At 40.9% G+C, this 24569-nt stretch overlaps 1 protein-coding gene across 4 annotated transcripts in view; it reads right to left on the bottom strand.

Annotated features, from left to right (window-relative positions):
* Positions 1-1255: 1255 nt before the first annotated feature.
* Positions 1256-24569, bottom strand: part of kif13ba (kinesin family member 13Ba) — a 54772-nt gene continuing 31458 nt past the window's right edge. Inside the window, exons 15-37 of one of the 4 annotated variants that reach the window (XM_088991518.1) lie at positions 23786-23872; positions 23512-23702; positions 22256-22520; positions 21953-22115; positions 20722-20877; positions 20491-20640; positions 19079-19201; positions 18037-18368; positions 16421-16553; positions 15760-15915; positions 14135-14234; positions 13923-14049; positions 11863-11918; positions 11647-11771; positions 11306-11581; positions 11082-11234; positions 9962-10039; positions 8337-8387; positions 7447-7609; positions 5900-5997; positions 4243-4302; positions 3488-3878; positions 1256-1982 (exon numbers count right to left, since the gene is read on the bottom strand). In XM_088991518.1, the coding sequence (XP_088847644.1) occupies positions 1822-1982; positions 3488-3878; positions 4243-4302; positions 5900-5997; positions 7447-7609; positions 8337-8387; positions 9962-10039; positions 11082-11234; positions 11306-11581; positions 11647-11771; positions 11863-11918; positions 13923-14049; positions 14135-14234; positions 15760-15915; positions 16421-16553; positions 18037-18368; positions 19079-19201; positions 20491-20640; positions 20722-20877; positions 21953-22115; positions 22256-22520; positions 23512-23702; positions 23786-23872 (3595 nt within the window). In that variant the 3' untranslated portion in view covers positions 1256-1821. Of the gene's footprint in view, positions 1983-3487; positions 3879-4242; positions 4306-5899; positions 6031-7446; positions 7610-8336; positions 8388-9961; positions 10040-11081; positions 11235-11305; positions 11582-11646; positions 11772-11862; positions 11919-13922; positions 14050-14134; positions 14235-15759; positions 15916-16420; positions 16554-18036; positions 18369-19078; positions 19202-20490; positions 20641-20721; positions 20878-21952; positions 22116-22255; positions 22521-23511; positions 23703-23785; positions 23873-24569 lie in introns of all 4 variants that reach the window. The other 3 variants (XM_088991517.1, XM_088991516.1, XM_088991515.1) reach the window with 3 other exon arrangements.

Genomic DNA, 24569 nt, shown 5'->3' on the forward strand with positions numbered 1-24569 from the left:
AGATATATAGCTAGCTAGCTAGCTAGCGAGATAGCTCATAGAAAGCAAATACATATATAGATAGGTAGCGAGATAGCTTATAGAAAGCAAATACATATATAGATAGCTAGCGATATAGATAATAGATAGCAAATACATAGATAGATAGCGAGCTAGTTAGACAGCTAATAGATAGATAGCTAGCTAGCCAGTGAGATAGTTAACAGATAGCTCACCTGCAGAAAAAATATCCTGTGACTGTAAAGTATCCTTGAGAGTTTTGAAAGGCGCTTATAAATGAAATTTATTATTATTATTATTATTATTATTATTAGAAATAGATATATAGATAGCTAGACAGGGAGCTGGCGAGATAGCGAGATAGCTAGACAGCTAATAGATAGCTAACTAGATAGAGAGCAAATAGTTAGCTAGCTAGGTAGCCAGCTAGATAGTTAGCTAGATAGCCAGCTAGATAGATAGCTGGCTATTAGTTATCTATTAGTCAGCTAGCTAGCTTTCTATCTGAGTTATTCCGGGTCGAGTGAACGCTGGCGCGTGTGGCTGCCGCTGCTCACCCACAGAAAAAACGTATCCCGTGACTAGAAAGTGACCTTGAGAGTTTTGAAAGGCGCTTATAAATTAAATGTATTATTTGTATTTGTATTTGTAATAATAATAATAATAATAATAATAATAATAATAATAATAATAATACATTTCATTTATAAGCGCCTTTCAAAACTCTCAAGGTCAATAATAATAATAATAATAATAATAATAATAATTCATTTCATTTATAAGCGCCTTTCAAAATTCTCAAGGTCACTTCACAGTCACAGGATAAGTTGTTTTTTTTTGTGGGTGAGCAGCGGCAGCCACACGCGCCAGCGTTCACTCAACCCGGAATAACTCAAATAAATAAAAAGCAAGCTAATAGATAGCTAGCTAATAGATAGCTAATAGATAGCCAGCTAACTACCCCTTAATGTTCTATACCTTTCTCTGATTGCCCCATTCGCTTTGGTATCACCTCATTAGAATAACTAAGCCTATGTGTTCACGACATAAGAAGTCTGTTGTAAGCACGGTGTAAATTAAAATTTTAAAATGAAAAAAAAATACCACTTGTATATTATATATTCTTAAAAATGGCCAAAGTTGAGCTATTTGCACTTTTGATTCTGAGTGTGGCCCCAATAATAGACTAACATAGACTTTCTATTTGTGTGTGTGTGTGTGTGTGTGTGTGTGTGTGTGTGTGTGTGTGTGTGTGTGTGTGTGTGTGTGTGTGTGTGTAAACGTCATTTGAACAATCTGCAACAGGGATGAGCTAACACAGATAAAAAAAAAATGTTTGTTAAAACTTTAAGCGGCAATGGCTTGAATAAATGTCGGATCGGCCATCTTTGATGATATCTCTGGAATGTACACTAAGAGGTTCACGCGTCTTGCTTTTTTGTTTGTTTTCTCTCTATAACAGTAAAGACAGGAAGTTGTCTCTCCTTATATAAGTCTTTTCAAAATAAGATGCACTTACTCAACCAACACGAAGGGACCCCCGTGCATCATTCTTGACGTCAACACGGAGCCAAAAAGCTGACTTATTGCACACAACGACCCCAAAAAAAAATGTGCCCACTCACCCACTCACCCGCTCGCCCGCTCGACGCTGAGACGACCCCCAATTCAGGGCGAGAAACAACGAGAGACGCCAAAATGGTGAAATTGCCAATTGAAAAGCTCTTATCTTCTCCAGGCGATAACGCAGCAGCGAAGAGATTTCAGCTTCCCTCCGTTCGAGGACCCCCCAACATGGCGTCTCCTTCCCGATCGCTGCTCTCAGCTGCTCCAGGATTTGCGGCTGTCTCCTTTGAGGACGGGGACGTCGGCGGCGGGGAAGCGGCCGTCGAGGCAGCTCAAGCGCTCCGGGCGAACGAGAATGCCGTGCGAGGGCCGACATCGGAAGTAGCGGTGGCCGCCCACGCAACCGTCGTGTTTACCTGAAGCAGGGTGAGGGAATTTAGCATTAGCTTAGCATTAGCTTAGCACAATTCGACATTTTGTTTTTTTTCCCTATTTCATAATTTAATTTGTGTCTTATAGCAGTGTCTGAAACTCATGATGAGAAGTTAGCGGACGCCAGGGCAGACAACTCTGAAAAGTTGCCTGCCCTGCCATAAAGTTGCCTGCCCCATTTTTCACAACTTGAAACACGATAAGGCGACTAATTGCAAAAAAAAAAAAAAAAAAAAAAAAAACAATTGTTGCAAAGTATTAATATTTTTTTTATGAAGGATGTACCTACCACAAATGCTCTTAATTTATTATATTTATTTATATTTATGTTTTATTTATATTTTTCTCAAGTTGTCGTTCGTCCATACACTGTTCGTTATGTTGCACAATGCAATGTCTGCGTTGCGTCGTCTGCTACGAGCCATGTGAACTCCTTTTTCCACAATGCTTTTAATAATAATAATAATAATAATAATAATAATAATAATAATAATGATACATTAATTTTGAATCTTTCTTCTGTGCATCTGTCTACTTTGGAAAATGCAATGCAAATATACGACCCTATAACGCTCGGGAAAGTCCGGAAGCACGAAGCAGGCTTCTGATTGGCTGGAGTGCCAAGTATGCAAATTCCCAAACGAACCGAAATTCAGAAATTTCCAAACTAAACGAAGATTTATTAAAAAAAATACATTATTCCAATTTTGAAATCTTCATTCAAACGTTTGCTTTATTGAATAAAGGAAACGTTAGATTAAAAAAAAAAAAACTTGAAGTTGTCGGCCAATCGGGCCGAGACGTATTGTAAGTCGCACTCCCCGGGTGTCCGGGCGGACGTTATTTCAGACACTGCTAATAGTGATAAAACTTTTAGGAATTGACTAGATAGCTAACTAGATAGATAGCTAGCTAGATAGCTAGTTGTCAACTAATAGATAGATAATAATAATACATTTGAGTTTGGGAGCGGAGCGGCTGAAAGCTCTGCACCCCATCGTGGTGAAACGGGGAGAGGGCATACAGAGGTGGAGGGAGGAAGAGGATCTGAGGGCCCGAGATGGAACAGAGATTTTGATAGCAAATAGATAGCTAGCTAGGTAGCCAGGTAGATATCCAGCTAGATAGCTAGCTAGATAACTGTCAACTAATAGATTGGATTGGATTTGCCTTTATTAGTCTCGCTGTGGAGAAATTTACATTTCACAGCAGCAAAGTGATGAACGTAGAAAAACAAAATACATGAGCTGCTGTAAAGGCAGCCACTCTCGCGGCGCCGTCTTGAAGTCAAAAGAACCCCAAAAAAAAAAAAAAAACTAAATAAGAAATAATATGACAAAACAAGGACAATATGACCATACAAAGAAAGACACAGTCATTCCTTCTTAAGAGCTTTCTGTACCCTCTTTGTTACATGAAGATGTTAGCTAGATAGCAAATCGATAGCTAGCTAGATAGCCATCTCGATAGAATTTTGGTGAAGTCTCACCTGCGGGGGAGTCCAGCTCCACGCCAACCCACACGCCTTCAGCAAAGTGCGCGGCCCCCACGTAGCGCACGATGCCCGCCTTGCTGCTCCCGACGGCGACGTGGGCGCCGTCGCTCAGCCAATCCGGAACAGGCGAGTCGTCGAGCGGCTTCTGTTCAGACAGGAAGTGGCGTGGGGTCACGGCGTCCAGGAGGAGGGAGGAGGAGGACGACGACGAGGACGAAGGTTGCAGGACGTCGGACAGGGTTGCCGTGGAGACGCTGGCCGAGAAGTAGCCGCTGGATGATTGGCTGAGGGAGGCGCTGTCGTGCGGGTCATGCACGGGGAGAGGAGGGACGTCGGCCGGGTCGGACCGTCGATCTTTGGCCGGCGCTCGCAGGACGGGGGCGGCCTATCGCCGGGGGGGGGAGGGGAACCACACAAAAACCAGCGTCGGATTGGACACTCGCAAATGTCTTTGGATTGACAGCGATACCTCGGTATCCGAACCTCGTGGTTTACCAATTTTTCGCGTTACGAACGTTACATTTATGACAATTTTACCTTGTCATACAAACTATTTTTCGGGATACACACACAGCTGCCACAATGAGTGATGTGTCGTTCGCAAACGAGTCCGTTCTCCTAACAAGAAAATGGCAGCCGGCTTGTTTTGGTGCTCTTTTCCCCGCCCCCAGTCGTCGGTTAAAGCCATATGATTGGTCATGCTTGCCGATTAAATTAAAGGGAAAAAAAAAATGAAGCAAAATCCTTACCATGTCTATCTTGACTCTGCCGTCGCCACCCGATGGGGGTGACATGATGCGCGGCAAGGCCTGCTGCATGAACCACACAAACGAAACAAGCAAACAAACAAAAAAAAGTCACATTGTGTGGAATATGAAGTCAGGAGCAGTCTCAACTTTTAAGCATTCATATATTTATTTTGTTATTTATTCATTTGTTTATATATTTATTTAAGCGAATTGTGGTTCCATGTTTTCCGTTCACTTAAACGACAACCGACGTGTGTCCATAATTTGTAAAATCACTTCAAATGACTTCTACTGAGTGTATTTTACAACTATTCCGCCGTATATAGCTAGATTTTATGTTTTAAGACTCGCGCTGAATATTCAGGAAGTCTTGTTTTCGAGTTGGTGACGATTCCTGACGTGACGTCACGGAGGGAACGCCCCTGACCGAGAAAGCGACACACAATGCATTTTGGTTACTTTGTTTGGTCTGAAAACTTTGTGTTGATGGCGAAATTAGAAGGAAAACACATAAATAACTCGATTGTGAATCGTTGTGTGTTGCACCGAGACTACTATTTGATACTAGTTGACACAAATTCCCAGCAGACAAATCAGCCCATTTCCAACGGAGCTTGGGCGCCATCTTGTGCATTTTCTGGGTGCTACATTGCTGTCATTGACGGCTCGAATTGATATGGGAGGACTCCTTTCATCGATTGCAAACATTTATGCTTTCCTCTTCAGAACTATTTGAATCATATTCAAAACTGGATGAGTAACAAGAAAGCATCTTCTCCGAATCTGAAGCCATTGTTTTGATTCGAGATCACAGGTGTCAAAGTCAAGGCCCGCGGGCCAAATCCGGCCTGCCAAATCCTTTTTATCGGCCCGCGAAAGCAAATCAAACTTGTTAAATTCCATGATGATTGCTAAAATCTGAGCCAAAATGTCATATTTTTGGATGTCAACCACAATAAAAGTCATTATTCTTGACTTCAGATTTGAAAACGAGTTATTCATTAATTTGCTGTGTGCTCTATATGTAATATTTGAAGGGATTTAAACATTCTAATGGGTTCCCTAAATTCATAACGGCCCTCGAGAGGAAACCATAACTACAATGTGGCCCGCGGCAAAAAATGACTTTGACACCCCTGCTTTAACTCATTTTTATTGGTGTTTTTCATTTGACAAAAAAATATCAGCTTGCGTGTTTTGGGTATTTTAGATGTTATAAACCGTTTTTCTGGTGTCAGTTAGGAAACAAAAAAATGGTGTCGGTTGTCCTCTAGGCGAATTGTGGCCCCATCTTTTTCTCTCTTAAAAGGTCCGGTCGACTCAAACATTATATGACAATAATAGGATTATGTGGAATATGAAGTCAGTAGCAATATCCACCCGAAAATTGCATGTATTTAGAGTGGTGTGAATGGCTGCCACTGCTCACCCGCACAAAAAAAAAAAAAAAAATCCCATAACTGTCAAGTGTCCTTGAGAGATTTGAAAGGCGCTTATAAATTAAATGTAGTATTTTTATTATTTCTTATTATTTTTATTATTAATGTTATTATTTTTATGATGATGATGATGATGATGATTATTATGGAGCTTTGCGGCCATTTTAATTCCGGCTCGCTTTTTTGAGAATTTTGACAACCACTGTTTTTTTGCTCACCTGCTGGCCGCGCGGCGACGGCCTCAGCTCCTTTTTGTCGTCGCGTGCCGGAAATAAAGACTTGAGCAGTTTGGGCATCTGCGGAACCAACGCCTTCACTGAAAGATAAGAGGCAGCGAGTCCTGAACGACCTGAGAGAGGGGCGAAGCGGAGAAGAAAGGAGAGGAAGGAGGCAAGGAATCGAGGAGGCACAGGAGGTGGTGAAAGATTAGCATAGAAGTTGATGGCAATAAGACTGGAAAAAATAATAAAAGCATCGAGATCAATCAAATAATTGATTGCGGATTAAACATGATTGGAGAAAAGCATTTAACAGCATAAAATGAAGTTGGACACCAATGAGAGAAAGCAATTCTCAATGTGGAGGCATGTTAAGGTGAAAGAAACATTAGCTTGTCAGTGAGACCTAATAGGAAAGTGAGAAAAGTAGGCGAATAAAGAGTGGAAGGTGCATAAAATAAAGTCAAAGAAAGATTTAAAAAAGGAAAATGTGAGAAAAAAAAAAACGAAAATTGATGAAAGAAAAAGGACGCTGAACTAAAAAAAAGAAGGGCAAACTAAAGGATAATAATAATAATAATAACAATAATAATAATAATAATAATAATAATAATAATAATAATAATAGCTAGATACAAAAATAAATAAAATACATACATAAATAATAGGAATATAGCTAGCTAGCTAATAGATACAGTAATAATAATAACAACATTTCATTCATAAGCTCCTTTCAAAACTCTCAAGGACACTTTACAGTCACGGGATAATTTTTTTTCTACGGGTGAGCAGCGGCAGCCACACGCGGCAGCGTTCACTCAACCCAGAAGTAACTCAAATAGATAGGAAGATAGCTAGCTAGCTCATAGATACAATAATAATAATAATAATAATAATAATAATAATAATAATAATAATAATAATACATTTCATATATTTCTTTTCCTTTCAAAACTCTCAAGGACACTTCACAGTCACAGGATATTTTTTTTCTGTGGGTGAGCAGCGGCAGCCACACGAGCCAGCGTTCACTCAACCCAGAAGTAACTCAAATAGATAGTAAGCTAGCTAGCTAGCTGATTGATACAATAATACTAATATTAATACTACTACTACTAATAATAATACATTTCATTTATAAGCGCCTTTCAAAACTCTCAAGGACACTTTACAGTCACAGGATTTGTTTTCCTCGGGTGAGCAGCGGCAGCCACACGTGCCAGCATTCAGTCAATCCGGATGTAACTAAAATGGATAGAAAGCTAGATAGATAGCTAATAAATGCAGTAATAATAGATAGAAGACCACCTCTAAGCTGACTGTTCATGAGAAGGGAATATGATGAGAAAAGAAAGTAAGTTTTGTAGATGATGGTGAGAATTGATGTTTTGATATTCGGAACATTTATATTTATAAAAAAGATGACGATGTGTCATTTGAAAGGATAATCAAGGGGCTTCATTTGGTTAAAAAAAAAAGCATCTCGCCATAAGCAGAAGCAGCAGGGGAACACAAAGCGGTGGAACAACGAGGGTGCGGAGGTTTACCTTGTTCGGGCTCCTGATTGGGCGGCGAGGTGACAGCGGCCGAGGTGGGCGGCGGTTGCTGCGATGGCGGCGGGCAGTAAGTGGAGGGAGACGACGCCGGACGGGGGAGCGTGCGATGGTACGCAGAAGGCATGAAGATGTCTTGTTGACTTTCCCAACGGCCCTGAACACCAAACGCGCGTGGACGTTACATCATTCACTTTCGTACGGTCAAAACGTTCAATTTGTTTGGAAGCCTCAAACATTGAGATTGTGTGTGTGTGTGTTTGTATGACAAGTCTTGTGAGGACCACTAACATTTTATACCATACGTAGGGAGGACATTTTTGACATGTGAGGACCTTTTGACCGGTCCCCACAGGTTTTTCATTCTAAAGGCTTCTAGAGGGTCTATATATGCATCTGTTAAAGTTTCAGACAGGTCCTTACAAATTCACCCAAAATGATTTTTGTGTGTGTATTTTCATTTCACTTGGATACACACACTTTTTACTCACTGTGTGTGTTTATGTGTGCGTGTGTAATGAGATGAAAAAGTTCATACCACAAAAAGTAAAACAATATTTTTACGCAATTCACTACAGGGGTGAGGACTTTGAATGCACCCATTCAGAAACCTCACTCCTGCTGTTATTTCAGTTTCAAGTCCACTTTTTAGTTCTTTGTTGTTAAAGAAGTGTGAAATGGGGTGACATTTAGTGTTCAAATTTAACACGTTAGTTCTTCTCTAAACTTATCAGCAATGGTGGTCCTCACTCCTTATTAACCGGACCTCACAATACCTTTGAAGCAGGAACCTGTGTGTGTGTGTGTGTGTGTGTGTGTGTGTGTGTGTGTGTGTGTGTGTGTGTGTGTGTGTGTGTGTGTGTGTGTGTGTGTGTGTGTACTACCTTGTCCTCAAGCAAGCAGGTGGTGGACAAGTCTTGTCTGCTTCCAGACAGCTAAGAATGAAGAAAAGCATGAAGTAAATAGCAATATTATAAGTAGTGTTCTAGTTTTCTTTTTAGTCAACACTCCTTATTGTAAAAAACAAAGAAAATAAATGATTTATAATTTGAATTATTACAATCTATATTATTATATTCATTATGTATAAGATAAATAGTAAAAAATACATCTAAAAAATATATACAGTATATAAAAATATTTATGCCGTGAATAATATACAGTAAAGTCTCGTTATATCGATATCGGATATATCGATAGTCCCGGTTATATCGATACTATTTCGATGCACGCACGGAGAAAATTACATGCAAACAGGGTCGGATATATCGATAGTCCCGGTTATATCGATATTTTTTCGGACTCCCTTGGAGATCGATATAACGAGACTTTACTGTATATACTTATGGGTGGATTTATAGAGACAGTGATAGATAGCTAGTTAGCCAGCTACATAGATGTTAGCTACCATCCATCCATCCATCCATCCATCCACTTACCGACCTAGTTAGCTAGCCATCTCTAGCTAGTCAGCTAGCCATCTCTCTAGCTAGTCAGCTAGCCATCTCTCTAGATAGTCAGCTAGCCATCTCTCTAGCTAGTCACCTAGCCATCTCTCTAGATAGTCAACTAGCCATCTCTCTAGATAGTCAGCTAGCCATCTCTCTAGATAGTCAGCTAGCCATCTCTCTAGATAGTCAGCTAGCCATCTCTCTAGCTAGTCACCTAGACATCTCTCTAGCTAGTCACCTAGCCATCGCTCTAGCTAGTCTGCTAGCCATCTCTCTAGCTAGTCAGCTATCTCTCTAGTTGGTTAGCTATCTCTCTAGCTAGTTAGCTATCTCTCTAGCTAGCTCTATAGCTACCTAGCTAGCTAGATAGATAGAGAGATGCTAGTTAGCTCGATAGATATTTTTCTTCCTAGGACACTCATTGCTGACGTAATGAAAGTGCTAAAGTTGCAGAATGTGACTTAGGGTGGGACAGACTTGCTGGATGGAGCAACTGGCCGCATATTTTTGTACATTTAAAACATTCTTTGACTTCAAAAAAGTTTTCTCATTAAAAATGTGACTTCTGGGAACATATCCCCCCTTGTCTATATCGTAAAACATATTCCGAATTTTTTCCCTCGTTTATTATAAAATACAAGAAAATCTGCCGTTTTTTGGGCCTATGGTTTGAATTGTTGTAAAAATTAAAAAATTTTCTCAAATAATTCTGTAAAAACGTTTTTTTTTTGTTATCCAAATAATACTGTAACTGCTCTGACCTAATGTTATTTCTAATAAAGTTTTTGTTATTGGTAAAATGATACACAATGAGAGAACACAGAAGAACTGTTAACTTGAAGACTACCCAAAAGAAAAAAAAGAACTCAAACTTCTTCCTTTATAAAGTGAAAGCGCTGATGTTGCATGTTGTGGTTTTGGGGACTGCCCCACATCCGTTCTTGCGCGGTTTCCAAAAGGACTGCTTTCAATTTGGGAGTTCTCCCTTGAGCTTCGTAGACTGTACGGTACTTTACTCATTCGCATGTCATAGACAGACATCAGTGTGGTGGTTGTACCCTGTTCACAGATGGAGAACTGAGACTTCGCCGGCTGCTTCTTCCTCTTGCAGCGAGCTGCTCCTTCACTGCCACCTCCTTAAAAAAACAAAGGCATAAGTGTTGGATTACATCCGATTTAAATACATTTACATCTCGGTTTACGAACCCCTTGGCTTACGAAGTTTTCGGTTTACAAACGTCAAATTTATGAAAATTTTACCTTGGCATACAAACTTTTTTCGTACACGGAGCTGCCTCAATGAGTGATGTGTCGTTCGCGAACGAGCCCGTTCTTCCAACAACAAAATGGCAGCCGACTTTTTTTGTCCTCTATTCCCCGCCACCAGTCTTCGGTTAAAGCCACGTGATTGGTTAAGAACGCAGCAGTGAGAGGAGGTGGTTTAAACATTAAACCGACAGGCAGATGACAGCGAGAGAGTGACAAAATGGATAGAAAACAGTGACGTTTGAACTCGTTTCAACTTTGATAGTTAAAAGGCAGAGTGTAGACTGTAAGGTTAAAATTCCAATCAGGGTCCACAAATAACCCGCACAAGCTATCTGTACACTTGATGCAAAAAGCTATTAACCCAGCTAAACAGAACACAATTGATGAGGAACTAGGTAAAATTATCGCAGAGAAAGCACCTACAAGGGATCTTTCTTCAAGATGGTGAAAGAAGAAGGCTACTTTCCTCATCAAGTGTTTAATGCTGAGGAAACCGGCCACTCCATTCCATCACGCCATCAATGACCATCACAAAGGTAAATAAAACGACTTTATTATACAGTACAGTTTATTTCTTTGATTATAATACCATAGCACATTTATTATACATGAAACAAGGTCTATTTTTTATATATTTATATATTTTTATATTTGTGTAGTGTCAAGGCTTAGAAAATAGGAAAGTAGAAAATTATGTTTTATGGGGACCTGGGAACGGATTATTCTCATTTTAATGGTTTCCTATGGGAAATTATTTTTTGGGATACACACTTTTCGCCTTACACACTCTGTCTGGGAACCAATTAAGTTCGTAAGCCAAGGTATCATTGTATTCAAGTGTGGTTTATATTTTTTCCTTCCTCTTTGGTTCCTCTTTTTCAACTGATCGACGGTAAGTCCAGTGTGTACCTGTCTGAGTCGATCCAGGGTGAGGATGTTCTCCAGACTGAGAACGCTTCGCAGGTACTTCTCAATGGCGGCTTCGTCGTCGGCCGACTCGCTGCTGTGGGCGCTGGCGGCCAGACGAGCCAGCATCTCCCTGTCCTCCGAGCCAGGCGCATCCTAATGAGGGATCCGAATTTAAAGTTGAGTATTTTCTCCCAAGACTCAAAGCGCGCCCTCCGTACACTTACCCCCGGGATGTTGGACACCACCTCAAAGGTGACGCCGCATCCTTGGATGGTGCTGCGCGCGGACATCCTCCTGAGAAAATGATGAGCGAAGCCTTGGCGCCCGGGATTGACGTTGACGCAGATCCGCTTCCTCAGAACCAGTTGCATATCGGCGGGGTGGCTGAGCTGGACCACCACGCGCACGGTGAGGTACACCCGGTTATCGGGCCAAGCCCCCCCGCGGCTCAGTTGCGGACATTCGTGGACGGTGGAGTCCCACGACGCTTCCGCTTTCACCTGGAAGCCAGATAGGGGGATTCGGACGAAAGTTGAGGATACAATTCTTTCCTCATCTTCTTTACCTCGCCGTCGTAGTGTTTGACGATCTGCAGGTCAAAAAAGTCGTCCTCGTCTTCGCCGCTCAGCGTGGCGTCCCAGCCTCCTGCGTCCGGGACCTCGAATTGGTCCTGGGAGCTCAGGTCGTCAGCTGGATGTCATGAATATTATTTTAAACTTAGCATCCGATATTACTTTTCAAAATAAAAGCCTTGCAAAGGGCAAAATTGAATACAACATACGTTTGAGGTTGAGGAAGAGGACGGGAATGTGAGTCTCCATGCCCGGAAGTGGAACCCTGTGGACAAACACAAAAATCCTGTTAAAAAAGTACTGTTAAAGGACAACCAACGTCTCCGGACAGGTTGTGTCCATAATTTGTAAAATGGCTTCAAATGACTTGTACTGAGCGTATTTTACAAATATTCCACCGCATATGGCTATATTTTACGTTTTCAGACTCGCGCTGAATATTCCGGAAGTCAGGTTTTTGAGTTGGTGACGAGTCCATACGTGACGTCACTGAAGGAATGCCCATGACTGAAGAAAGGACACATTGTAGCAGTGCTTCCAATCACGTCAATGCTTATTTGGTCAGAAAACCTCGTGTTGCACCAAAAAGAGCCAGAAGAGGGCAACCAAGCTCCATGTAAGGAAACTATCAGCCTGTGGAAACAGGTTGATTTATTCCTCACAGGAGCTTGGTCGCCATATTCTGCCTCTTTTTTTTGGTGATACATTTCCCCCTAATGTTGCCTCAAAATGGCACGGAATAAATTCTTTAATCGATTGCAAACATGTATGCTTTCCTCTTCAGAACTATTTGAATCATATTCATAACTGGATGTGTAACAAGAAAGCATATTCTCCGAATCTGAAGCCATTGTTTGGATTCTCCAACAATGCAAACGTATTGGCGTGACGTCACGAACTGGGGGCGGGACTTTCTGAAAATGCCCAATTCGCAGCTCAATTTTTTGCAGATTTTGGACACTTTCAGTCATTTTTATTGGTGTTTTGGGTATTTTAGATGCTATAAAACGTTTTTCTGATGCCAGTTAGGAAACAAAAGAGTGATGTCGGTTGTCCTTTAACATAAACATCAGCAGTCATTTGTATCTTTTTGAAAACTGGCATTTTTGAATGACTTTGACAATAAATAAATAAATAAATAAATAAATAAATAAACGAACGAATTAAAAAATAACTAGACAAAAAAAATAAATACATACATAAATAAATACAAGGTTTGGCATTTATTAAGTGTGTCATTGAATAATAATAATAAAACTACTACTACTACTAATAATAATAATACATTTTATTTTTAAGTGCCTAATATGGCCTGTAATCAGCCTCCTTGAAAAAATATTGCTGACCAATTCAATCAATTCAGACATTTGAACATACCCGTAATTTCATATTTTTTTCCAGGGAGTTTCTGATAACTGACAATAAGCGCGGTCGTGTTTGGAACCCTTAAAATCAATTTATTTATATCAGGCTACATTCGGTTCTTCACCGGGGGTGCTAGTAACCCCTTGAGGTTCGAGAATGCTTCCTAGGGGGCGTGAGGATGGTCAGCGAACCGAAAAAAGTGAAACATTCTGGAAATCAAGAAGTCATTGTGCTAATTGGAATTAGCAGTTTACTATGTATGTCATATTATTTATTATTATCATTATTATTATTTTTTACTTTGTTACTTCCGGGTTGAGTTGGCACGTGTGGCTGCCGCTGATCACCCACAGAAAAAATATCCTGTGACTGTAAAGTGTTGAGAGTTTTGAAAGGCGGTTATAAATGAAATGTATTATTATTATTGGCATTAGCATTAGCTGTAAAGTAAACAAATTATTATTATTATAATTATTTAATGTATAGTAAAGTCTCGTTATATCGATATTCAAGGGAGTCCGAAAAAATATCGATATAACCGGGACTATCGATATATCCGACCCTGTTTGCATGTAATTTTCTCCGTGCGTGCATAGAAATAGTATCGATATAACCGGGACTATCGATATATCCGTTATCGATATAACGAGACTTTACTGTATATAATAATTTTTATCTATTTATTATTCATATTTTATATTGCTGTAATTTGTCAGTTATGTCAATCAAGAATGAACATTTTGATGGTTTTGTTACTTATACATTATAATAATAATATCAAAATTGCTTTTTAATCAATTCTGGATGTGAAAACTGGTTAGTGAATTGAATGCGGTGCGAATAAGGAAAATGTATCGGGATGGTAAACATAAAAATAATATAAACAAATAAATAAATAGCATACCATTCGGCAGGTGCTCCAGGAATGCCACTGCCAGCAGAGGGCACCATCACGGCATTGCGCTCTTCTGTTAAAGTCAAGCGCCATTCCAACAGCTGAGCCTCCCTCTCCATGTCATCCTCAGTTTTTTCTACGCACATACACAATAATTAACACATCAAATACACACAAACAAAGGCGGTAACGTCGCATCTGGTTATGCGGCTGTGGCTGACCTGCTTTGCTGACCAGACTCTGCAAGTGTTGATCCAAGTACTCCTGCCTCTTGGTAAGCGCCACCAACCACTGACGTCGTAAACGTTCCAGGTCTCTTTCCTTTGTGAAAAAAAGGATTCTCAATTTAACTTGACAACATGAAACGAAGCAGAAGAGATAGAAAAAGTCACAATTACCGTATTTTCCGGCGTATAAGGTGCACCCCCAATGAATAAAAAAAAGTTTTCCACATAGAGGAAACATCCTACTTACGACAGAGTTCAGTTCCGACCAAACGGTCGTAAGTCGAAATCCATTCAAAATGTTGAATAGAGACTAAGAGGCTAAATGAAACACAAACTCCTCCCCTCTGGTGCCATCACACGGTCGATTGCTATGCCTGGCCAAATGTGTCCTATGTGTTGCCGGCCTGCTAGTGGGTAGCGGTGCAAGGTGTAGAATTTAAATGTAAAAAAATCCGGTCTGGAGGTCATGGTCGTAAGTACAGGTGGTTGTAAGTCGAGCTCGTCGTAAGTCAGATGTTACCTGTATAATATATAAATATATACAAGTTTTCCAAATACAGTGATACCTCGGTTTAGGAACCCCTTGGTTTACGAACTTTTCGGTTTACGAACGTTAAATTTATGAAAATGTTACCTTGGCATAAAAACTATTTTTCGGGATACACACGGAGCGCCACAATGAGTGATGTGTCGTTTGCGAACGAGCCCATTCTATCGCAGCCAACTGTTTTTGTCCTCTATTCCCCGCCCCCAGTCTTCGGTTAAAGCCTCGTGATTGGTCAAGAACGCCGCAGGGAGGGGAGGTGGTTTAAACATTAAAGAGACAGGCAGACAACAGAGAGAGAGTGACAGAATGGATAGAAAACTTTGATAGTTCAAAGGCTGAGTGTAGACTGCAAGGTTAAAATTCCCATCAATCAGGCTCCACAAATAACCCGCACAAGCCATCTGTACACTTGATGCAAAAAGCGATCAACCCAGGTAAACAGAACACAATTGATGAGGAACAAGGTCGAATTATCGCAGAGAAAGCACCGACAAGGGATCATTACTCAAGATGGTGAAAGAAGGGCTACGTTCCTCATCAAGTGTTTAATGCTGATGAAACCGGTCACTCCATTTCATCAAGCCATCAACGACCATCAGAAAGGTAAATAAAAATGACTTTATTATATAGTACTGTTTATTTCTTTAAATATAATACCATAGCACATTTATTATATATAAATAAGGTATATTGTGTGTAGTTTTAAGGCTTAGAAAATTAGAAAGTAGAACATTATGCTTTATGGGGACCTGGGAACGGATTATTCTCATTTTAATGGTTTCCTATGGGAAATTAATTTTTGGGATACACACTTTTCACCTTACACTCTCTGTCTGGGAACCAATTAAGTTCGTAAAGCCATGGTATCACTGTATTAGTTCACATATAAGGCGCAGGGTCATCTTTTGAAGAAAATGAAGGCTTTTGGGTGCGCCTTATACACCGGAAAATATGGCAGTCAATTCACTTGTTCATTTCAGAAGAATAGCTTTGGGTATTCTGTATTTACGGTTTGAACAATGAATAGTTGTAGTTTAAAAAAATTCTAGGGTTCCGAGAAAATATTTTCTACCTGATAACTGTCCATTTCATCTCCCTCAGGGCCCCCGATGGTGCTTGTGATCTCCACGCAGCCGACCGACACAGCCAGGACGATTTCCGATATGAGAGGCATGGTACCCGAGTCCTGAACGGAGCGCACATCCACTTGGATTCTCCTTGCTTGACCCTGAGGGGGGCGGAGAGATGAAGTTACTTTGGGTCAGCTGGGGTGGTCAAACTCATTTATGGACCATTTTGAATTTTTGGTTTGGACCTTAGCAAGCGTCACGAAATTTCACAAATTTGATTTGCTTTCGCGGGCCGAATAAAATGAGTTGGCGGGCCACATTTGGCTCTCGGGCCTTGACTTTGACCACCTGTGTTCGATAGCTGCTTCGTGTCACAAAGAGGGTACATCATGTGCTGAAGAATGAATGACTCTCATTGTCTTTGTGTTGTCATATTTGTTATCCAGTTGTTATTTGTTTCCTTTCTTCTTCCTTTCATAACTTTGCTGCTGTGTTACTTCCGGGTTGAGTGAACGCTGGCGCGAATGGCTGCCGCTGCTCACCCGCACAAAAAAATCCAGTGACTGTAAAGTGTCCTTGAGAGTTTTGAAAGGCGCTTAGCAATTAAATGTATCATTATTATTATATGGTGAAAAACTGATGTGTGGGTTAGTACATCCGTACTTGTCGTAGCTGGAAGATTCCGCCGGTGTTGACGTCTCGGGCGGGTATGACTTCAACCGGGACAAAGTCTCCATTTTCATTAATCTCGAGAATTTGAATCCATAGTTCCAGCCGGCGCATTACCTCACTCCACCTGCGGGGACAAAAACGAATACAGCACACAGTGATACCTCGGTTTACGAATGCTTTAGCTAACGAACTTTTCACCTTACGAACATTAAATTCGCGAGAATATGATCTTGGCATAGTAACAAGTTTTTCGGGAAGCACACGGAGCGCCACAATGGCCGGCGGACTAGTTTTCGGCGGAAGAATACCAAACCACACGGCCGAACAGCATCCCCGTAGCTGGCGGACTACTATTCCACACCCCCTTTCTCTGAGTGCATACGTGGTTTGCTATCGAGTGGATACTTTTGCTTTTTTGGGCCCGAAAAATACCGCATCACAGGCTAGTGTTCAGCCAAAGAGGACACAAAAGAAAATTACCGTCGAGCAGAAGAAGGAGATCAATCAGAAACACGGACGAGGTGTGACTTAACGTCCGAGTATCAGTATACTAAGTCGACCATTGCTACGTGTGGCTAAGGGTGTTTCTGTGTTGTCTAAGCAACGGTCTCAGGCAATAGAAGAGGTTGAAAAACTTCTGTTGATTTGGATTAACGAAAAGCAGCTAGCAGGGGACAGTGCGAGTGAGGGTATTATCGCCGAGAAAGCACGGCAACTTCATTCGGATATCATCGAGAGGCAACTACATCAACGACCACACAAAGGTAAATAAAACGACTTATTATACTGTACAGTTTATGTCTTTAATTACAATACAATAGCATGTATATTATCAGTGTTTGGAATAACGTCTGCCCGGAGGCCCAGGGCGTACAACTTTTACGTCGGGCATATAACTTTAAAAACATCTCGCCCCGGGTGGCCAACAACTTCTTTCAGAAACAAAAAAAAAAACATTCAAATCAAACGTTTGTTTTATCCAATAAAACAAAAGCTACAAGCAAACCGCTACAAGCCAAGTGGATTCCTCGCTTTCTAAGCGCTTTTCAAAAATTTCAAGTACACGTTACAGTCACGGTATAGTCCGAAGCATGAAACAAGCTTCTGATTGGCTGCCGTGCCGTTCATTTGGCAATTTTCATACACGGCAAATTGCCAAATGAACATAAGTTCTGAAAAATGGGGCAGGCAACTAACTTTATGGCCGGGCAGGCAACTTTTCAGAGTTGTCTGCCCTGGTGTCCGTTAACTTTTTGTCATGAGTTTCAAACACTGTTATTATACATAAAATAAGGTATATTTTGTGTAGTTTTAAGGCTTATTTAGTCGAAAATCATGTTTTGTGGGGACCTGGAAACGTATTATTCTCATTTTTAATGGTTTCCTGTGCGAAATGAATGTTTGGAAGACACACTTTTTGCCTTGCACACACTTTCTGGGAACCAATTACGTTTGTAAGCTGAGGTTTCACTGTACATCTCCACATTTTTGAATGTGGTAACAACAAAGAGTTGAAGAGTGACATTTCAAAACAAAGATAAGATGCATAACAGACTTTACTGTAACGATAACGGCGTAAAAAAAACAACAACAACAACAAAACTCACCTGTCTCGTAACGTACGCGTCTTGGCTTGAATAATGCTGAGGTCCCACAGGGCAGGATTCCTTCCCGAGTCCGCCTGCCTGTGTCCAAACACCTCGATGGCCACGGCCCCCTCGGTCAAGTATTCAATAAAATCCTCGGACACGGATACGGCGAGCTCCTTGCAGCTATCAAACACCACCATGCAGTGTGGATCTTTGTTGCTGGGCGACAACGACGACGGGTCCACCTCTGGGGCCACGATGATGGGCTCGGCTTGGTCCCAGAAGGAGTATTGGCAGAAGACAAAGTTGGACAGGTACTGCGGGAGACCGGTTGCCTGGAGGATTTTAATCTGGAGAGAATGAGAAGAATAATAATAATAATAATAATAATAATAATAATAATAATAATAATAATAATAAAACAAATAAGAATAAATATCAATACATAATAATAATAATTAATAACAAATAAATAATAATAATAAAAAAATAAAAATAATAATAATACAAATACTAATACTAATACTAATACTACTACTACTACTACTACTAATAATAATAATATACATTTCTAAGCGCCTTTCAAAACTCTCAAGGTCACTTTACAGTCACAGGATTAGTTTTTTCTGTTGAGCAGTGACAGACACACGCGCCAGCGTTTACTCAACCCAGAAGTAACTCAAATAGATAGAAAGTTAGCTAGCTAATACATAGCAACATGAGCCAGCATTCACTCAACCCGGAAAAACTCAGATAGAAAGTTATCTAGCTAGCTAATAATACACTAATAGTTAGCTAGATAGATAGCAAGCTAGATATGGCTGATAGATAGCAAACAGATAGCTAGCTAAATAGCTAAAAGATAGCCAGACCAGCCAGCATTCACTCAACCCGGAATAACTCAGATAGAAAGTTCGCTAGCTAGCTAACAGATAACTAATAGCCAGCTAGCTAGTTAATAGATAGCAAATAGATAGCTTGCTAGCTAGGTAGCTAATAGATAAAAGTTGATTGAGGTAGTTTACTGACACATAGGCGCTTGTGGGGATTTGGAACTTACCATACAGACGAGTTTGCGGTCCTGAATTTCTGAATCGGGGTTGTTGTCAGGATCGTCTCCTCCGGCGATGTCGTCCAGACCGCCTCCTACCCTCACTACTTCCACATGGAGACGCCCAGCCACCTGACAACGACAACAGAGAGCCATCCTTAACTCATTCACTGCCATTCCCAAATTTATTAGCCGATAAAGCGCTGGTCAGACCTCTGGCAATGTTTTTCCTTCCAACCAGGGGGCAGTATTTACTTTTTGTACAACCATCCCCATCCATTTCAAGCTCAAATAACTCCAGTCTAAGGTTTCTTACATTGCATTGAATGTTTATGTAGTCCTAAAACTCAATATTTTTCCTGAGAAAGGCCCAACAGAGAATGTACTTCCTGAGGCTGCTAAAGAAGCATGGCCTGCCACAGGAGGTGCTGCAACATTTCTACACGGCTGTCATCGAATCCATCCTGTATTCTTCCATCACCGTTTGGTTCGGGGCTGCCACAAAAACGGACAAAATCCAATTTCAACGGACAGTTAGGACGGCGGAAAAAAAAAATCATTGGCACCGCCCTACCCACTCTCGAGGAGTGCAAGCCATCAGCGACCATCAAAAAGGTAAATAAAACTTTATTTTACACCAGTTTATTTCTTTAATTACAGTCCTCATGTAATGCGCCTCTCTTTCCAAACAGCAATTCCCTTTGACCTTCGACCTCCAAGCCATTCCATCAAGCCATAAATGACCATCACAAATGTAAATAAAGTGACTTTATGATACAATTCAGTGTATTTCTTTCATTACAATACAATAGCACATTTATTATACACATAATAAGGCATGTTGTGTGTAGTTTTAAGGCTTATTTAGTTGAAAAGTACATTTTATGGAAACCCGGGAACAGATTATTCCCATTTTAATGGTTTCCTATAGGAATTCTTTTTTTGAGATACACACTTTTCGCCTTAAACACTCTGTCTGGGAACCAATTAAGTTCGTAAGTTGAGGTCTCACTGTACTTGGCAATAAAGATGATTCTGATTCTGATCTGATATTCTGTGGGTCCTGGAATTTGAGTGACAATGACAAAAACCCTGGCACTGGAGTGGACACACTTTTGCGCATCGTCTGGCAGTGAATGAGTTAAGAACCGCTAGAAATTACGATGATTGGGAAACAATCACTTTGGGGCATTTTTGTTGGTCTGTTCATGATTGACATGCCAACCACATTCATGTTGAAGTGAAAAAGGCTTTTTGGGTTGAAAAAAAAACAACACAATTCTGCTTCATTAGTCGCCTCTTTCAAAGAGGTACAGATGGCGACACAAGAAACCTTTTCATCGATGGACCGCTCTGTACAACTGGGAGCTTATACAGACGTTAGACCAAAAAATTGGAAATTAACTCGGTGATCCCTTTACCTCGCCTTTCTGGTTGATGATGGGCACGGCGTACTGCAGTTTGACGTCATAGAAAAGGCAGGATAGGAAGACGTTAGCCACCCCGATCAGACTATGGTTCTCTTGTTCATCAAAGAAAGGGTCAGCCCGGCGGAAATATGAACGCATTCCCTGGATAGGACAAAGATGAGATGGTTGAGGTGTTTAACGTCCTGGGTTTTGAACGTCAAGTTTGAACTGTTAACTTCTTACAGGGTTGTCATTGTCGTGCTGGTGGTACTCCTGCCATTCTTGGTAGAGCTCCCTCATGTCAACCAACCGGTTCTCAGTTTTCTCTAAGCTCCAGATTTGCTTGCCGCGGCAGCGACGTCGCACCTGAATGGCGGGTTCGCTGAGTACGGCGTCCCTCTACAAAAAAAAAAAAAAAACACACACACATAGTGACGGGATGTAGTTGAAAATCTGGGAATGATCAATGGTAGCCTGTCCTCTTATGTAATTTGCAAAAGTACTACAGTGATACCTTGGTTTACGAACCCCTTGGCTTATGAGCTTTTCGGTTCATGAATGTTACGTTTATGAACATTTTACCTTGGTATACAAACTATTTTTCTGGATACACACGGAGCTGCCTCAATGAGTGATGTGTCGTTCGCGAACAAGCCCGTTCTCCTAACAGCCAATTGTTTTTCCCCTCTATTCCCCGCCACCAGTCTTCGGTTAAAGCCACGTGATTGGTCAAGAACGCAGCAGTGAAGGGAGGTGGTTTAAACATTAAAGAGACAAGCAGACGACAGAGAGAGTGACAAAATGGATAGAAAACAGTGAAATTTGGATTCGTTTCAACTTTGATAGTTCAAAAGCAGACTGCAGACTGGTAGATTAAAATATCCCATCAAACAAATAACCCGCAAAATTCATCGGTACACTTGATGCAAAAAGCTATTAACCCAGCTAAACAGAACAGAATTGATGAGGAACTAGGTAAAATTATCGCAGAGAAAGCACGTACAAGGGATCTTTCTTCAAGATGGTGAAAGAAGAAGGCAATGTTCCTCATCAAGAGTTTAATGCTGATAAAACCGGCCACTCCATTCCATCAAGCCATCGGCCATCACAAAGGTAAATAAAATGACTTTATTATACAGTACTGTTTATTTCTTTAATTATAATACCATAGCGCATTTATTATGCATACAATAAGGTACATTTTGTGTCGTTTTAAGGCTTAGAAAATTAGAAAGTAGAAAATTATGTTTTATGGGGACCTGAGAACGGATTATTCTCATTTTAATGGGTTCCTATGGGAAAATATTTTTTGGGATACACACTTTTCGCCTTACACACTCTGTCTGGGAACCAATTAAGTTCGTAAGCCAAGGTATCACTGTAACAGAATCCCTTCGATGGTTTTGGATTTGATGAGACGTTGCAAACGCGGTGATTTCGAAAGATAAATATGGCTGAAGTTGAGGTTCCACACCTTGCGATTGGCGTTGAGGTTGTCAGAGGGGATCTGTAGGGTGACTCGGTACTCGGTGTGGCGTTCCAGCTCATCTGCAATGAAGCAGGCTTCTTGCGCCAGGAGGTTGGCTCGGACTATTTGCTCGCGCAGTCGCCTCAAACTCCTCACCAACACAGCCTCCCTGCAGGTGAACGTTTGAAGGATAAATAGATCAAGCAGTTAGGAAACAAAAAAAATGGCGTCGGTTGTCCTTTAAGTGACATATGAAAATATCCCATGACAATTTAACCTCAACCGAACTTGAAGTGCCACTTGACAAACCTGTCTTCACTCCATTGTCGAAGTCTGCTTTGAGCGCTGCTGGAGTGGCTCATGCCTCCCATGCTAAGCCTCTCCATGCTACGATAGTGAGATTGCTGGCCGAAAGCCGGCGGTCCCGGGGGGCCTCCGGAAAGCCGGTCCGGATTAAGCTTGCGACGGAGCTGCTGTAGCTCCTGCTCGTACATCTGCCTCTGGCGCTCCAGGGCCGAGCGTTTCTCCTCTTCGTGTTGTCTTTCCAGGGATTGCAGAACACTTTGCATTGGGTCTGATAGCACAAAATGTTTGGGGAAAAAAGTTTGTGAAAAACAAATTTCGCTCCAATTGGATTTAGGTCTGGGCTTTGACAGGGCCATTCAAATACATGAATACAGTCAAGATGGCGCAGCGAGAGTGGCTGCCTTTACAGCAGCTCCTGTATTTTGTTTTTGCTGCTGTGAAATGTACATTTCTCCACTGTGAGACAAATAAATGTGCGCATCTAATCTAATCTAATCTAATCTAATCTAATCTAATCTATCTAAAATCTGAACCAAAATTTCAGGCAAAATATAAATAAGGTATATTGTGTGTAGTTTTAAGGCTTAAAAAATTAGAAAGTAGAAAATTATGTTTTATGGGGACCTGGGAACGGATTATTCTCATTTTAATGGTTTCCTTTGGGAAATTAAATTTTGGGATACACACTTTTCGCCTTACACACTCTCTCTGGGAACCAATTAAGTTCGTAAACCAAGGTATCACTGTATTATTATTATTAAACCTCGGTTTTCGAACGTCTTGATTCTCAACCAAAAATTGCGTTTTTTTTTTTTAATGCGTTGGTTTACAACTGAAAATCAGTTCTAAACCAATCTGAGCGCACCCTGAATGCACCACTCGACTACCTTCCGCTTCCTTGTAAGTCACTTCCTGTTGCGTGTCATTGTGACCGACGCATTATCCTCGAGTAGCGTTACATTGTGAGCTGGCGTGTTTGTCCTGTTCAATCACAAAAAAAAAAAAAAAATAATAAATAAATACAAATAAAAAGTAGAGATTGATTATAATGGGAATCCGTTTTTGAACAGGTTTCTGGAATGGATTATGGTCGAAAACCAAGGTTTGACTGTATTATAGTTGATGCAAAAAATCCATTGTCTTGCTGGAAGAGGGACGAGCTTCATTTTCTTAAATCTTTTGTAACCTCTAACAAATTCTCCTCAAGGATTAACTCGTACTTATTTTAGAATTTAGAAAACAAAACAACATGTGCTTACCATTGTTACCCAGTGCCTTCATCATGACTTCAGTCTGAGCAAACTCGTAGGAGAAACTGACTTCGCTGGACACTTCGCTGGCTGAATCGCCATCTGCATCCAGCTGCTCGCTGCTGCCGCTCTTCTTCATCACGCCGCCGGTACCGTCTTCGTCCTCCGCAGTTCGACTGCGTCGCTTGGGAAGGTTGATCCTGCGAGAGAAAGGATGTAAGGCTCAAAAAAGCTTTGACGTGAAGCCCATTCATAGTGTGTAAAATGAAAGGGGCTTCATTACCTGAAGAAATGGTTGTTTCCCCAAAGGATACGATCACCGTGGTGAAGCTGCAGCGCACAGGTGGCGGGAGAGCCATTTACACATGTCCTGCAAGATTTAATTTTGGTTTGGATTACACATTACTGCCATTTTTTCATCACTCGAACAACGCAAAAAAAAGTTAATTGCAAATAACTAGTAAGTTAAACGAACACCCAAAAGCCTTGATTTTCTTCAAAAGATGATCCTGCGCCTTATACGCTGGTGCACGTTATACAACCGGTCTCACAACTACTGTCAGCAGCCATGACTCAATTTTCCCCCATAGAAAAAAAAAAAAAACAATACATAAATAAATAAAAACAAAAAATAAATAAACACATACATGAACACAAAATAAAAAATAAACACATAAAACATCAAACATAAATAATAAAAAAAAATACAATAATCATCATATATGTCATTTATAAGCGGCTTTCAAAACTCTGAAGGTCACTTTACAGTCAGAGGATAAGCTTTCTTGTGGGTGAGCAGCGGCAGCCACATGCGCCAGCGGTCACTCAACCCGGAAGTAACTGAAATAGCTATCTATTAGCTAGCTAGCTAGCTATCTTCCTATCTAATAGATAGCCAGATAGCCAGCTAGATAGCCAGATAGATATATAGCTAATAGATAGCCAGCTAGTCAGCTAGATAGCCAGATAGCTATATAGCTAATATGTTTGTGTAAGCTCTCAGTCATACAGGAGTGGTCCACGAATGAAAATGTTTCTTCAGCCGTCATCTGTACTATCTATATAGC

The sequence above is a fragment of the Hippocampus bargibanti genome, linkage group LG03, assembly GCF_051943395.1.
Source record: "Hippocampus bargibanti isolate YZ-2025 linkage group LG03, ASM5194339v1, whole genome shotgun sequence".
Lineage (NCBI taxonomy): Eukaryota > Metazoa > Chordata > Actinopteri > Syngnathiformes > Syngnathidae > Hippocampus > Hippocampus bargibanti.